At 39.6% G+C, this 16,727-nt stretch overlaps 2 protein-coding genes across 2 annotated transcripts in view; one reads left to right on the top strand and one right to left on the bottom strand.

The window, feature by feature from the left end:
• CMSS1 (cms1 ribosomal small subunit homolog) overlaps nucleotides 1–16,727 on the top strand; it is a 252,196-nt gene continuing 235,469 nt past the window's right edge. The window contains exon 1 of the mRNA XM_086623861.1: nucleotides 1–61. Coding sequence (XP_086479987.1) covers nucleotides 1–61 — 61 coding nt within the window. The remainder of the gene's footprint in view (nucleotides 62–16,727) is intronic.
• Nucleotides 4,820–16,727, bottom strand: part of FILIP1L (filamin A interacting protein 1 like) — an 86,498-nt gene continuing 74,590 nt past the window's right edge. The window contains exons 5-6 of the mRNA XM_086623673.1: nucleotides 6,199–6,383; nucleotides 4,820–4,910 (exon numbers count right to left, since the gene is read on the bottom strand). Coding sequence (XP_086479799.1) covers nucleotides 4,820–4,910; nucleotides 6,199–6,383 — 276 coding nt within the window. The remainder of the gene's footprint in view (nucleotides 4,911–6,198; nucleotides 6,384–16,727) is intronic.

Genomic DNA, 16,727 nt, shown 5'->3' with positions numbered 1-16,727 from the left:
ATGGGGGACACGCTGGAAGAACCGTGGTGGGAGACTCCATCCGGGGCAGGCAGCAGTCCAGGTACCCGTCTCCCGGAGCTCGCTTCTCACGCTGGGTTTTCAACAGTCTTCCTGAGGGCCAGCCCTCTCCACCCCGACCCTCCTTCCTTTGCGTTGTGGTTTTTTTTTTTTTCCACTTCCCTTCTCCCTTCAGCCCCCCGACTTTCCCTTCTCCGCGTTTAATTGACTACTCCTGGCTTTCCTCTCTCACTCGTTTTTTCTTCCTGTGCCCGCTTTTCCCTGCTTGCTACCGATGGCGGTTTTGCTTGTAAGCAAAATCTCGGCAGCCGGGTGAGCTCTAATCGCTGACCCTTCAGATCTGGGATAATGGATGAAGTGGCAAACTAAAGTATCAGTACTTAAGTAACAACAGGAACCCACTCGAGAATAATATATTTAAGCGAATTTTAAGCGGGGAGGTGGGAGGAGGAGAAAGGAAGAAAATCACTTGCTTTTAGTCCAGAGTTCAGCTGTCCCCTGTGTTCATTTAGCTTCTAAACTGTATTTTCTTCCACACTGAGCTTCTTTGATGAAAGGATGTTGCATAATGTGTGTTGATCACAGACGTGAAGTTATTTACAGTTCTGAACGGCCTTGGAAGCAGTAAATCCATAGTAGAGCCTTTGGGGGGAAAAGTATCTGTGGTACTTTAAGAGCATCACCCATGTGCTCGCTGTGTTGCCTCACATCACCCTTGCCATGTGTTATTGTAAAAGGGCGGGAACTAAACAGCTTTTCTCCAGCCATTGCTCTTCGGAGCACGGTACTATGACTGATTGGTCTCTTTTCCAGATGATTATATTATATGGCTCCTACACTTGGCTTTTATCAGTGTATCTTGAAGCTCTTTACAGCTTGCATCTGTAAAGTTGAGATTTAGTGTGGAAATTTAGATAGATCTAGGCAACTAAGATGACTTTAAGACTTTATAGTGCTGCATTTTGTTTGTTTGTTTGTTTGTTTTTTCTTTTTTTTTAAGATTTTTAAAAAAGATGTAATATTGGTAAGAGTTCGAGTTATCTGCATCTCTGGGAACACTCCGCATCTTCCAGTGTCTTGACAATGGTTGCTTATTTCCTGTAAAAAGGTACTTGGAGAATAGTTTGACGGGGAGTAATACAAAAATTTCATGTATGTAGTAAAGAGGGGTCACTAGCCCTAATAAGGCTCCTGAGCATTCCATTTTTGGTTTTAGTCTCATGTAGGTTCCTTAAGCAGTTCCAGTTCTGATAGTAAATGCTCTTCCTTAGGAATTTTTCATTCAGGAGCTCTAAATATCTTAAGAGCCTACCTGCACATTCTGCCAACCAGAGGTTTCATTTGAGGTGGGTGGTAAGCTGATTTTTATGATGTTGGCAGCTTTCCTTTAGAAACTGGATACAAAGCAGGACTTGGATGATAAACTTTTGACGTGATGGATAAACCGTCTGTCTTTGAGATGAGACTGCGAATCACAACTCTTCTGGTTAGGTAAAATTGCTTGGCTTTTTGCAATTGCATTGTAGAGCTCCTAAAATAATTTAGGTGGGAACCTCTGGAGGTGTCTAATTCAGCCCTATGCTAAAAGCACTATATGCACTTTACTCCAAGAACATTCTTTGAATGTGTTATGAGTAATAATTACAGGTGAGTGTTGAGCAAACCATATGCTCTGCTGCCCACATCCCACCTTTGTAAACTTGTTGGCAGGTTCTTTATGTGGAGCTTGTTGTATGAAGTTGACACAAGTCGTCAGTAAAGTAAGACGAACATCTGATACTTTTATTTTGTGTAGCTATTTTTCACTTACAACAGATGTAAAATCAAAGTTAATTTGTACCACATCTTATGGATACTGTAAAATGCTTTAAAATCAGTTAGCATTAAATAGGAAATCAGGGTTTACAGTGTTAGCAGCAACGCAGGAAAATAATTTCCCATTAGCAAGCACTTTTGACAGACTTGATCAAGTTTATTTCTGTGAAACATCAAGTTTCATTAAAAATGTTTACTATCCAGCTTCATTTGCTGACCTATTTCAGAAAAGCATCTCTGCCAACAACTATAGGTGCAAAGCAGAAGAATTGAAAATGGACTTTTAAAATACTGGTCTTTGGCCGAGTCCTTCAAGACTGGCCCTAGAACAAGTCCTAACCAATGGAAGAGTCTTCCTAATAACTCAGGCCTCAAAAGTGTCTTAGATTTTAGCAACTTGTAGTTAGAAGAGGCTACTTTTAAGACAAAGTGTATGAAAGATGTTTAGACTCACTTAAAGGGTATGAAAACATAAAATGTATATCCTAGTATACAGATATATAAGTAATTCTTGTTTTGCTTTTGGCTACAACATTGGGAATCATTATTTTAGAATCCATACTAGAGATTAAAGGTAGTTACTCTCACTTTGAGACATGTTTACCCTGCTGCAGGTGGTTTATAGATGTAAAAAAACCCAACCAAACACCAAAAAAAAAAACCCAGAAGGGATTAGCCATCTGTTTACCTTGTCACATGACACAAACTAAAGAATCTTGCCCGATAACTTCTTCAGCAAACCTTTAACTTTGAGAGGAGATTTATGGAGAGAGTGGTTAGGGATTATTTTCTACGTAACAGTGTTGCTTAGTGTTACACATGTCCCAAGTTATTTAACTGTGGGGCTTCCTTCCCTCCCTTTTTCCAGTTCTCATCACAGCTATGTCCAGTCTTGAACATGATTTTGATATTGCATTCAGAACTACAAGGGAGAGGAGAAGGAATACTAAGGACTGTCGTGGTTTAACCCCAGCTGGCAGCTGAACACCATGCAGCTGCTCACTTGCCCTTCCCCTGGGGGATGGGGGAGATAATTGAAGGGAAGAAGGGAAGTAGGCTCATGGGTTGAGATAAGAACAATTTAATGATTGAAATAAAATAAAATTAAAAGTAATAATGATAAAAATAATATTAGAATATACAAACGAGTGATGTGCAGCACAGCTGCTCACCACCCGCTGACCAACATCCAGCCTGTCCTCAGCCAGTGGTGCTGAAGAAGAGAAATCCCAAAACCACAATCCCAGAAGAGAGCGAGTGCGGTTCCTGGCCAACTCTCATCTATGTACTAAGTATGATGTTCATGGAACATTCCATATTGTGCAACTGGAGATATGGAATGTTTCATATCATGTAACATCATGCTCAGTATATAGTTAAGGGTTGACTGGGAAGCTCGACTCTCTCTTCCAAGGTTGTGGTTTCAGAATTTCTGTTCTTCGAGATTGGTCAGTGGGTGGTGAGCAGCTGTGCTGCACATCACTCATTTGTATATTCTAATATTATTTTTAATATTGTTTTTATCGTTATTACTTTCAATTTTATTTCAATTATTAGATTGTTTGTATCTCAACCCAGAAGCCTCCTTCCCTTTTTCCCTTCAGTTCTCTTCCCCATGCCCTGGGGGTGGGGGAGGGTGAGCGAGTGGCTGCATGGTGTTTAGTTGCCAGCTGAGGTTGAACCATAACAGGAGTTTGTTTATTATTGGTGAAAGACACCAGCTTTTTCCTCTTCTCTCCATGAACAGAAAGAGCACTTCTCACAGCACTATAAATGTCCATATCTTGCCTGTAGCCAGCATGCCACATCTCCCAAGCAGTTTGAGGGAGAGAGATGGACTTCTGTTTTTCAGAAAGTCTTCCAGTTTCCTCCTTTTAGGTTACCACTCCTTGTCTTTCATTCTCCGTGCTTTCTTTGTCTCCCTTAATCCCATAGGAGTCTAGTGTCCTTATTCGTCAGTTTGTTTAGATCCTTAATTAAGAGCCTATGTAGACTGTGTCCCTCATAGGTAGAATGGATTGTGTCATCCCCAAGAAACAAAGCAAAAGACAGGGAAACTCTTCTATGTCAGCAGTACAAATAGTTGAGAAGTATAATATGGTATCGTGGGTGATGATTTGACAGCACTTGCGGGGTCTTTTGTGTATTCTAAAGGAAGGGGTGTTGTTTGTGGGAATGAGTCTTTTGCCAAAGATTTTCTTGTCTTTCTGTAGACTGGCAATAAAAAGTGCCAAATAGCGTCAATTCGTAACGTGATTTCCAACTACTGAGAAGCAGACTGTTCGTTGTAGCACATTCAGTGGGAGTTTTGTTACTTGGTCATATCTGAGATCTGTTGGTGGATCTGTGAGTGGAGAGGTTTGTATTTGTATTTATTTTTTTTCTTTTATTTGGCTCATCCATGAGTTGCTGTCCCTTCTGATGAAACTTGTTCTTGTACTGAAGATGTCCCTGATTAGCATGCCAAGTTGACGGCTGCTTTTTGAAATTTGAGTTTGTTTCTTCATGTTTACATACACTCATTCTGCAAGCTGCAGAACGTATAGCGGGGTGCTTCTGTGAACTGAGTACACATGGCATGGGGCCTTGGAACTTCATCGTTACCTGCAGATTTAGGGAATGAAACGTGGAGCCTTTTCTTTTTAATATGGAAGAGTCATTCTTTAATTTCTGCACTTTGCCACAAGTGAGGCTTGTAGGAGGACACAAGCCAAAATAATTTTTCAGTGGACTGATCTTTTTAAACTTTTCCTTTTTTTAAGTACTCCTAGAGAATTTCTTGTGAAGCTGTTGAGGGAGGCATAGATTTCTGTTGTGGGTTTGCAAAAACAGTCACGTAGCAGTGCTAATTTAAACTTTTAGCTGTGAAACAAAAGGGAAGAAATCAGGTAACTGAATGCATCACAATCTCTCCTTGCTTCAGCAAAACGATCGTGATTCTGGCTATGGCACTGTGATCACCACCAACTTTTGCTTTATTTAGGAATCATGATTTGACAGTTCTTAAAGAAAGACCTATGTGAAAGGAGTTTTTCCACAAATTATCAGTTGAGCCATTTAGATTGTTGGAATGCACTCTGTTAGGGGAAGAAGAATGAGGGAGGCATTAATACCAGGGAAAGAAATTAATTTCTATAGTCTAAAACAGTAACTCGTGTTAGTTGATATTACAGGATTCCTGTGGAGGGTTCCTTACAGTAACAGTATCTTGTTAGTTTTAACTTTCTAAAGTAGAACAATCAGAAATTTTATTGTCAGACCAGCAATCACTGTATCTCAGAAGGTTGAAAACAACGAACCTGGAGCCTCTTCTAATTTTTAATTTTATTTTTTTTTTTTGTGCCTTGGCTGAAAGGAAACTTTGAGTGAATTTTAAGTCTTTTAAAGAAGTTATTCTTTTAATAAAAGCAAAAAGGCAACTTATCTCATGGATGCACTAGAACTACTTGTACAAAGAGTTAGTCTGGTTAAAAAAATCCCTTTCACTAAGATTTATTAATGTAGTTACCTATTTTACTTGAATGTGAGCGTTGAAAGGAATGGGAAAATTGTGGAGGAGTGCAAGAAGAAAATTGTACTTCTGTGTAAGGCACAACTCGCTGTTAAGCTTGGCACAAATTTTGATCGGTTCCAAAATACTGCTTAAGTCAACCGAAATCTAAATACTATAGTCCAAATAAAATGGTGTGAGTTTATACAGCTAATATGAACAATATCCACCTCAATTCTTGCATCTTTTTCCTAAGATAACATCTGCACAAATTTGAGTGGGGATAATCATACTAGTTAACTCATTGGGGAGAGAATTGTTCTTCTTCAAATTATACTTTTAAAGTGATTCTCAGCAAAACGAGGAACTCTGCATTTCTTTAAGTTCTATGCATGATAAAAGATATGATTTCTCCATAACTCTCTCCATTCTGTCTTTGCTACTGAACATGAGGTAACCATACTGAAACTTGACTAGGCCAACTTTGAAAACCAAACAGCGCCTCCTTCAACCCCTCTTCATTTGATTAACCACATGTTTTTATAAATCTACTGAGACGACGTTAGTATTGTTACTTGTGGAACATGTCAAAACTGAATTCACAGTAAAAAATAAGTGTCTCGTGCTTCTCTACTGTGAGGGCCAATTTCTGGAATTACACCAGAAAAATGTGAGCAGAGCTTGGTCCCTGCAAACATACAGTTACCTTTGGCTCCTAAGAATTTGGCTGGTATCTTGATGTCCTATGGTTGATGACCATTGACATGCTGACCATGTGGATGGTTTCAGACTTTTCTCCAATGGAAACCATTAATGTTGGAGATTCAGATTGCTTAAATCCATTTTAATGTCATAAATCATAGAAAATTATTTACCTTCTCCCTCCACTTTGAAGACAGGTTTTAGACACAGTCCTTATGATGTGTAGCTTTCCAGAGCTGCTGTCTTGAAGTGGTTTGATCAGATGTCCAGCAGGAATTTTGACAGGTACTTTGGTTGTGCTTGTAGGCTTTGGTTTGGGGATCCGAGTTGGAATTGAACGACGGAACGCATCAGTAATCTTGAAATAAACCAAGAAAATAAGTCATGGGTTAGGGAGAAGAGAGAGTTTGTATATTTGGCTGTCAGTGTCTTTTCTACTTTGTAAAACTAAACACATTGCTCTTAGAACTGTTTGTCTGAATTTCCTTTCCCTCCTTGGCAATGAGAGTGTAGCTTTGCATTTAACTTACCTACTTGATTGATGGATATCAAAGAATCTGAATGGATTGGAATCCAGAGTATAAATAAGAGGGGTTTCTGTCAGCCCTCTGACTAGGGCAGCAGCCTTAGGGGCTGAGTGAGTGATGCAGTGCAAAGGCTGTGAACTGTGTGACTTCTCCAGGTGAATAATCAGAGAACTTCTACATATAGAAGCAAGTCTTGATTGAGTCCTGAGCAGCAGGTGATACCTAGCTCATACTTACTGTGAGAGATCCATTCTTTGAAAGGAACCACAGTGTACACAAAATGAACGTATTTGTAAGAATGAACTCTTCCTCCAGAATCCATCATAGTCATATTTAATTGCAAAGAAGTAACTAGACAAAAGTAAAAAGTTGAAATGAACACTGAAAAGGGGTGAAAACCTGTAAAGGCAAGGAAATTGTTTGAAAGGTACCATATCAGAAACTAGGCAGAAACATGCACTGCCCATCAGAGAGGCTTTTTACATCTCAAGCCTCTTTGTATACCTTTTATAGTTGAGCAACAGAGTAAAAGAAATTAATTGAGTTTGGTTTTGGTTTTTTGTTTTTGTTTTTTTTTTAAATGGGAATGGTATTCAAATGAGGTCAACAGAAAACAGCATAGAAACAGATGAGAATGAGATAGATCAAAACAAGTTTTGAGAAATAACTTCTTAGTGGCCATAAAAGCCTGCCTGAAATAAGTATTTATTTTTTTAAAAAAAGTATAAGAATTCAAAAGCCTGCCATTTGGCTGTAGATAACCGTATATGACAGGAGTTCTTAGAAAGATAAAGCTGATCCAACATCAGATCTTTGCATGTGGGCGATATAGAGGAATTTGACTCGAGTTTGCACATCACAGATGTGCTCAATGGATTATGAGTAAGGATAAAAAGCAACCTGGGCTAATCGAAGTTTAAGAACAATGAGGTAGAAAAGTAACGATCTCCCGTAACGATGTGATATTTTTCCAAGGATTCTGAAGGAGATGATTTTTTAAATTGCTGAATCTTTATTAGTGATGTGCAGTTTGCCACTGAAATTGCTGATGGTGCTAGAGGGATGTGATGCCAATTTTAGAGTAAAGCTTCACAGAAGATTTGTCAGTATAACTACTGAACTGGTCAAACTGTAGAAATGACAATAAGGAATAGCATGTTCACCCACATGGTTACTAATTTTGCGATGGGAAAATATCCACACTTCTTGAGGATAGTATTTAAGTATGTGTTAGTCAGATATTGTTATATAGATATATGATATCAGATTGTCTAATAACGAACTAGGCACTGTCTGGGAATGTTCCCAGGCACTGGAACTGCTAAATTTCATTTCATAGATTTCATAGATTTCTAGGTTGGAAAAGACCTCAGAGATCATCGAGTCCAACCGTCCCTAATCCCCATTAAACCATATCCCTAAGCAGATCAACCACCCTATTCTTAAACACATCCAGGGATGGGGACTCAACCACCTCCCTGGGCAGCCTATTCCAGTGGCTGACAACCCTTTCAGAGAAGAAATACTTCCTAACATCCAACCTGAATCTCCCCTGACTAAGCTTGTACCCATTTCCTCTTGTTCTGTCACCCAACACTAATGTAAAGAGCCCTTCCCCCACCTCCCCACCATCTTTTCTCAAGTATTTGTAGGCCGTAATCAGGTCTCCCCTCAGCCTCCTCTTCTCCAGGCTAAATAGCCCCAACTCCCTCAGCCGCTCCTCATAAGTTTTATTTTCCAGCCCCTTGACCAATTTAGTCGCCCTTCTCTGGCCTCGCTCCAGGAGCTCAATATCTCTCTTAAAGCGAAGGGCCCAAAACTGGACACAATATTCCAGGTGCGGCCTCACCAGTGCCGAGTACAGGGGCAGGATCACTTCCCTGTTCCTGCTGGTTACACTATTCTTGATACACGCCAGTATCCCATTGGCCTTTTTGGCCACCTGGGCACACTGCTGGCTCATATCAAGCCGGTGGTCAACCAACACCCCCAGGTCCTTCTCCACCAGGCAGCTCTCCAGCCACTCTTCCCCGAGCCTGTAGCGATGCTTGGGGTTTTTATAGCCCAAGTGAAGGACTCTGCACTTGGCCTTATTAAAGCTCATGCCATTGGCCTCAGCCCAACGATCCAGTCTGTTCAAATCCCTCTGAAGGGCCTCCCTACCCTCGGGCAGAATGACACAGCCTCCCAGCTTGGTGTCGTCCGCAAATTTACTGAGGGTACATTCAGTCCCCTCATCCAGGTCATTGATAAAGATGTTAAACAGAACCGGACCCAGCACTGAGCCCTGGGGAACCCCACTGGTGACCGGCCTCCAGCCGGATTTAGCCCCATTTACCACCACTCTTTGGGCCCGGCCATCCAGCCAGTTTTTAACCCAAAGGAGGGTGTGCCTATCCAGGCCAGCAGTTACCAGTTTCTCAACCAGAACACTATGAGAAACTGTATCAAAGACTTTTCTGAGGTCAAGGAAAACTACATACACAGCCCTTCCTTCATAGCATAGCACTCAAGATAACCTGTTCCATGACTTTGCCCGTCACTGAGGTCAGACTGACAGGCCTGTAGTTCCCCGGATCCTCCTTCCGCCCTTTTTTGTAAATGGGAGTAACATCCGCCAGCCTCCAGTCCAGCGGAACTTCCCCAGTGAGCCAAGACTGCCCAAACATAATGGACAGGGATTTGGCAATGACGTCATCCAGCTCTCTCAGGAAAAAGAGAATAGTATTGAATTGTTTGAATAGTCCACGACTTGGATCTGACTCTGGAACAATTCTGAGACAAGAGGTTGGGAGTTAGCCCAGAGGAGGGTTCATTTTGAGTGGGTAGTTTGTATCTGGCTAGGCTGTTTTTTGAGTCTCAGGAAGTTTCTTGTAGTTCGGGTTGACCCGTGAGCGTCTGAGGGACAAACGTAGGTTCTTTTAACTTACTGTTATAGATGTGACCATGTTATATTATGATTTTTCGAAAAAACGTGATAGTAGTCTCTAACAAAAGAATCTTGGGAAAGCAAAGTTTCTGTGGAAAAAGAAGGAAAATTCTCATGGTTAAAAAGTGACAAGTGGAGAGAAAGCAGAGCGTGTAGCCAGTTTGCATAGCATAGTGCAGATCCCACCTGAGCCTCACAGACACCTGTGGTATTCAACATAAATGGTGGCGTTTGCGTATGGTGTAAAATAGAGGGTATTGGAAACAAGAGCTGACGGTAATTCGTGGTTTTGAATAACAAGGTGATAAAAATGTGTGTCAGTTGAGTGTTAAATGACAAGTAATATGTGTAGGAAAAACTAGTTTGCATACAGTGGTAAATCTTTTGTCACTCAGAACACAGATCCTGGAGTCACTGTAAATGATGCTCATTGCTCACCAACTGGCAATTGTCAAACAGGTAACAGGCATGTTAGGAATTTCTATGAAAAGAATAGAAGGAAACAAAGACCATCATTTTTTAGAGTCTAAATCCAAACCATGACTACTTTGTGAATGTTCTGCAGAGTTTTGTGGAAACAAGTCAGAAAAAGGTGGCAAGGTGATCAGTTATGGAATGGCTTCTGCATGAAGATTAAGAACATATGCTAAACCTTTTCAGGTTTAGAAAATAAATTGTGGAGAGAGAAAAAAAAAAACAACAGAAGAAATCTGGCGTTATGGTGAACAGGGAAATTCTCTCTAATCACATTAGAAAAATTGAAAGGGCATTTATTGAGGATATCAAAAGGCAGGTTAAAGATATGTAAAAAGTATCTTCCCTTGTTTATGAGCTATGAAACTCATTGGGAGAGGCAGTGTTTGAGGTGATGGTATAAATTGGTTTGGAGAGAGTTTAAACTCATTGGTGGCATCCATTAGAGACTGCTGAACACAGAGACATGATGTAGATTTCAGCTGTGGGTAGCTGTAACTTGTAGACTGCTAGATGCTGGGTTTAGTACTCTGTTGGCACGATGCTTAACCGTTTTTTGTAAGCATTTACCACTGGTCACTACCAAAGATGAGGTACTTAGATCTGGGATCTAAATGTGTTTAACATGTTTCATATTTTTATTTTCAAAAGCAGAAAGTTTCAATTTGTAGCTTTTTTTGTTGTTTTTGTTTTGTTTTAAATACATTGAGAAAGGAAAGAGTTTGGCTTTGAAAGTCAGTAAGGAAAAAGGAGATGCATTTTTCTGTTGTGTTCCTTGAAGATTTTACATCTAGGTGGCAGCAAAGTGTTTCTTTTGTACTGCATCCCAGTTTTTTTCACTAAAACTGGACTGAAACTTGTCATTAAGCACTGAATAAAAAAAATTAACATACATTTTCATGAAAGTCTTGAATTTTAGCACTCATATTGTTAGTATGCAAGGGGGGAAAAAAAAAGAAAACTCCAAACCAGAAAAATGATTTTGCTTCAATTACGAAAGGCACTGTGTTAAGAAAGAAGGGCTCGATGTTGGAGAGGGTAATTGTGTTACTGCTATACGGCTTTCCTTGAGTAGTGAGTAGGAACAGTTTGCCTTCTGACTATGTGATATGGCCTGGTAGAGGAGGCACAGTATTGAGAATAAGATGTTTGGGTGGGCTATTCCTAGCAGTGCTACTGTCTGATGTAAGCTTAGAGATGATATAAAATGTGCCTCCGTTTCCTAACTGTAAAAAGAATTAGATTAGCCATCATTTGCAAAGCATTTAGAGAAAAACAGGTAAAAATATTTTTGTGAAGTCTTGCATGCTAAAGTGCAATTGTATCTCTAAGAAAGAGTTGCGTATTCGTGGTGGTTTTTTGTTGTGGGTTTTTTTTTTGAGAAGTGTTGCAGCTCAGAGATTCCATAGAGTACAAAGTGGTTGGAGGATTCTGTCTATAGTTGGTTGAACAACAGTGTTAGTAATTCAATAAGGTATTTGTAGGCCCAGATTTTTACAGGTTTTGTGCATCTAACTGGTATCCGGGCACTAAGGTCTTATTAAATCAGTTAGGTCTGAAAACACCCCTGTGCTCTGGCCTGTAGTTTGTGCCAGTTTCCAGCTCATTAAAACCACCATTTACAGTATGGCCTTGTGAACTGTCAGGTTTCATGTCAAGCAGAAGCTTTTTGGTGATTCAAAATGATGTTCTGTTTTGCAGTTCTGAATGACAGTATTGAATGTATCTAAATTATTATCACTTAGTGCTGAGAGTTGGATTATAACTGATGACTTTGTCAAGGTTTGGTCTGCTTGCAGTGCTTGTATTGCTCTCTTTTGTGTGTGTCGTGTTTGCTTATAGCCACAATAACTGAATTGCTTCAACACCTGGCATAGGCTCAAATCTGAGGATAACAGCTGTATTTATAGGGATTTTTTCCCTATGCAAATAAACTACACCGGTGTTAACTTTCTGTGCCTGGACAACTCAACTTGTACTTCAGTGATTGTACTGATCTGACTGAATAGCCGTAACTTCCGTTGTAGGCAGGGATTTAACACTGTCTAGTTCTCTTCCTCCTCGTTCAGCACTTAAAAATTAGTTTCTTTTTCATCATTTGTGCTATAAATTCTGGAGAGGAAAGGCTGATTAACTTAAAGTAAAACACTTGTTGACACAAAACCTTTTGAGTTTAGTTACATGTGTAGCGAGATCAAGGACTAAACTTTGTTTCTTCTTTAAAACTTGGTACTTGACAAAATATGAATCTTGGTGATGAGTTCTAAAAAGAACATTTTGGGTCAGTTTACTAGATCAATGCTTAAGCTGCGGTAAGATGTACCTGTAAAGAGGGAATGACATTGTGTGGGAATTGCCTGGAAAGCACTTGGAAGTAACTGTGTTATCAGGTTCTGCATTGGTTAATTGTATGTGTACTGAAAATTCTTGTGCAATCCTCTTAGTTCCTTCCCTACTACTTGGTGTAGAGGCATGTAAGCAGATACATTGGCTATGGCATGCTTGTGTGTTGGGATGTCTGTTTTGGTTTTTGGGCAGACCTGAATGACTGAAAAAAACCACCCCTATATATAGATTTTGGTGGGCCTTTTCAATTTTATTTTTAACTCCTGTCTACGTATGGGAAGTCTGTGTGCACACCAAAAATCTCTTCAAATCTATGCACCCTTTCTACCAATTTATTTTATTCTTTAAGATGAATGATTTTCAGTGTCCCCCATTCTTTTTTTTACACTCACTAGTATTCTGAATTTGGTGGCTCTGTGCTCATCATCACTGTTTAGTTATGGCTTCTTGAATTCCCATCTGTAGGCCACTTTTTATATTGCTATCTTTCCAAATGATAGAAGAGGGAATATGATATGTTTATCCTTCAAAAACTGAGCTGCCTTTCATGCTCTGGAGAGCTCTTGTGTGTTCCCATCAGTTCTCTCAAAACACCTCTAGAAACAAAAGGTTACCCAGGAGGTATCTAGCTGAGTAGCTGTGTGGTTTCCTTTACTTAATGTGTGTAAACACAGTTAAGTAAATATCAGCAAATAGTTATTGCACCAACAAAGACAACCTACCCCAAAGACATTAACTTGGCCGAATTTTTGAAATGAGAACATTACGTGGCACATCTCTGTCAAGATAACAGCAGCATGTTAGCTTAAGGTGCTGGACTCAGCAAATACCAAAATTTTGTCAGTAGTGCTTATGGTTGTAGAAATAAGCAGTTCAAGCTAGTTCTCAAGGCAAGCAATGATCTAATAACCATATGCAGTTTCGTAAGGATATTTTAACTTCCTCAGTTTTAAATTAACTTCTGAAGTAGATGTCAATCACCTGTAATAGGAATTGGCAGGAGAAAGGGCATTAGAGTGAGAAATCATGGGCAGCGACTGTGTTTGTTATTTCATAGTGAATGACAGCGGGTACTTAAGAGATGGAGGCAAACACTCCACAGATGACAATTGTAGAGTTTTCACACATGACTGTGAAAATGGCCCTTCTTAATTTCAGGAAGTTAACTGCGAAGGCACACTTTAAAATATCAGGATATATATTTCATAAACACTTTGGGTTTTATTCCCGCTGGCACAGCGGTGTCTTATCTGTTACTTATATACGCCATCAGTTATTCAATGCTTACTTTCTGGGGAGTGGCCTGAGGCAAGTGTGTGTGGGGGGGGGTGGTCAAGGGAAGAAAATATGTCTGCTTCTGTGCTGTTCAAGTAGTTCTCATGCCTTTGGTCCTAATCCTTTTTTTTTCCTCTGGAAGTATGTTGTGTACTTTTCTTCCTGTTTGAACTGTATTCATTCAAATAGAGGGGAGCATGTAGTACTTCTGCTGTAAGTTTTCCTATTTACCTTTCTATGGTCATTGTTGAACTTGATCTAGAAGAAATAACGTTACATAAGTTTCTCTCTCGCTGGTTTTATTTTTAGTTTAAGAAATAGGAGCAACAGAGAATATAATTTTCAACTTTAGTCAAAGTGCCCAGGGGATGGTGCTGAATATCCTTTACACAGAAGTCCATATATCTGTCTGTATGTGCACAAGGGTGCCTCTTGCCAGACTTGGGTTTGTTGCTGGATGACTGAATGCAATCAGAATGTAAGCCAGGTCTGCAAATGAGAATGAGTTAAGATTGAATGATAAACCTGAATATTCCCTTTGGTCTCCAAACAAGACAGCTTTGGCTGAAATTTCTGATTTGCCTCCTCAACTAGACAGAGCATTTGGATGTTTCCTTTTCTTTCACCAAGTCCTAGCATCTGTAGATCTTCTAGGAATCCTGAGGGAAAATGGTCAGTTACTCTGTGTTTCCTTTTATGCAACCCAGTTGTGTGCATGACTATACTGAGATGTGTAAGCAGGAACAGTATAAATAATCCTTATACTTACTAACATTGATAAGACCTTAGCCAGGGCACTATCTGTCTTGAGGCACTGCATTGTCACACCACTATAAGCAGCTCTGCAGGGGGAAAACGGTCAGTAATCTGTTCACTTGTAGTACTTGAGCTATTAAGTGGGAGGGCAATTTGCTTTGTTTAACCTGGTGAAAACAAAACTGAGGAAAGATATGATAATTGTTTTCTAATACGTGAAAGTTTCTTGCAGCAAAAATAGTTTTTAAAGTCCAGTGGAGGGATAGGAAAGCAAATACTGGATTACGGTTTGAGCCAAGGAAATGTAGTTCAGAAATTAGCAAGATACTTAATGAAAAGGGTATTTCAGCCCTATTATAGATTCCTGGAATAACTGAAATTGTCATTGCAGTAGTTTTTTAGAACAGGATGAACTGGGTATTTATTTAAAAGGATTTAAGTTGTAGTAAGAAATAGGGTGGAAAATGTCCTGATGTCCCTTCTAAGCTATATTTTCTGCAATTACTAATCTTCGGCTGATACTTGACCTGTTGATTTCAATAATACGACCTATTTGACAGAAAAAAATTATACTAATATTAGAAATAATGTCTATATATGTGACATGATTTGTACTCATGTACCTAAATGTGTCACATGGTCTTATTTCCTGAATCCAAGTTTAAATCTACTTTCTGGTGGCAGGAAAAGAAGCTCAGTCGGACAGAATTGGAGGCAGAAGTTGTATTCCTAATTATTAAGATTCTGTTATGTGCCTTGCTTTTCTTACGACACCTCTTCACTGGGAAATGTGATAATCTTTTAAACATAAGATAGTTAAAGACTCATTTTTTTACAGATAATTGACAAGGTGCAGGGAAAGGTAAGGTTATGTGGGTCAGCTCTCCTAGGACAAGGATTTGCCTGGGACTGGTTGATCAGCATTGCTGTGCAGCTGGCTTTTCTCTGAAATGAACGGTTAGTTGTTCTTATTTCTCTTCCTTTGCCCCTTGAAAGAGGAGGGATCTCAGGCACCTTGTTAGGGCACCTAGGGTGCCTAAGAAAAGTACTAGCATGACCTTTTTAAAGAACACTAAGCACATTGCAATATTAATTGTGTCCAGGAGAGGGTAGTGCCGGCACTTAAATGTTTCTGCTGGTGCTTAACTGTTAGTGTTTTTACATAATAAATTATTTTACAAATCTATGTGATTTGTGAAAGAGATCATCAATTCACTTGGTTTAAGCTGAACTGCCGTTTGTTGAGTAAGATTCTTGGTGGCGGGTCTTATTCCGTACAGGTTGTGGGCAGGTAGGGATATTTGTCTTTGGGTATTTCCAAGCATGCAGTTCTTAAAAACGTGTGGAGTTGGCACTCATACCTGCACATGAAAACGTCTTCAGTGTCCATACTGCCTGTTCAAAAACTTTGAATGTATATTTCCCATATTAGTTAATATGTAGGTTAAAGTAGCATACAGGGATAACCAGGTTGGGCTCCAGTGTGTTTTGCATGGAGAAGGAAAAAGAACCCTCTGCTTTTACCATTGTAGCTTTTCTTCTGTCTGGGAGCAGGCGGTTTTCCTCTGTGAAGGCCACATTTAAAGGTGTGTTAATCAGAGTCTTATTTTAAATATGTATATAAAAATGTTTTATATATATATTTAAAAATATATATATTTTTTATAAAATATAAATTATATTTAAGAAAACAACTCTCTACCTTTTGTCCAGCCAAGATTGGTGGAGCATGTGTTTGGTTTTTTTTGTGTTGTGTTTTGTTTTGTTTGTTTTGATTTTTTTGTTTTGTTTTTGGTTTTTTTTTTTGAATCCAGGTTAGTTTATTGACCTGGTTCACAGGTCCGTGTTGTTATGCTGTGATAACAGCGTAACTGAAAGGGAGCAATATTTTGTGATACAGGATGTAGTAGGGGTTAGAGAAGGGAGGAAGGTTCTTTTGCCCATCTCTATATGAAGACCCTGTGATGTCTGACCACTGCTTGACAAGTGGAGAGTCCTTCATTAAAACAGGTCTTTTATCTCGTACTCAAAATCTGTTTCCCAAGAGTACTTTGCTTGGTGATCAGAGGAGAATCATGTTCAGTAGGCAGCTCTGATATTTGAGGCTTTCTGGGTGCCCGCAGTACGGTGGGTCGCTGGGTAGTGTGCTAGTGGAGAGAATTCAGCTACATCTTGGGGCCAGCGGGTTTGTGAAAGCACTTCATGCTGCTTAAGTTTTTAACGTTGGTCTTTTTTTTGAGCAATTTCTCACTTACAGTACTTCGTGTTAATTTTAAAATGTCTTTATACATCCACTCATGCTGTACTTGAACTGTAAGATCTTTTTCTCTTCTGTTTCTTGGTAACATAATGTTTTGGTAGTCTTTGCTTAAGCCTGGAGGTTAGGCAGCTGTCA

The sequence above is a fragment of the Tauraco erythrolophus genome, chromosome 1 (assembly GCF_009769465.1).
Source record: "Tauraco erythrolophus isolate bTauEry1 chromosome 1, bTauEry1.pri, whole genome shotgun sequence".
Taxonomy (NCBI): domain Eukaryota; kingdom Metazoa; phylum Chordata; class Aves; order Musophagiformes; family Musophagidae; genus Tauraco; species Tauraco erythrolophus.
This window is presented reverse-complemented; position numbering and strand designations above follow the sequence as displayed.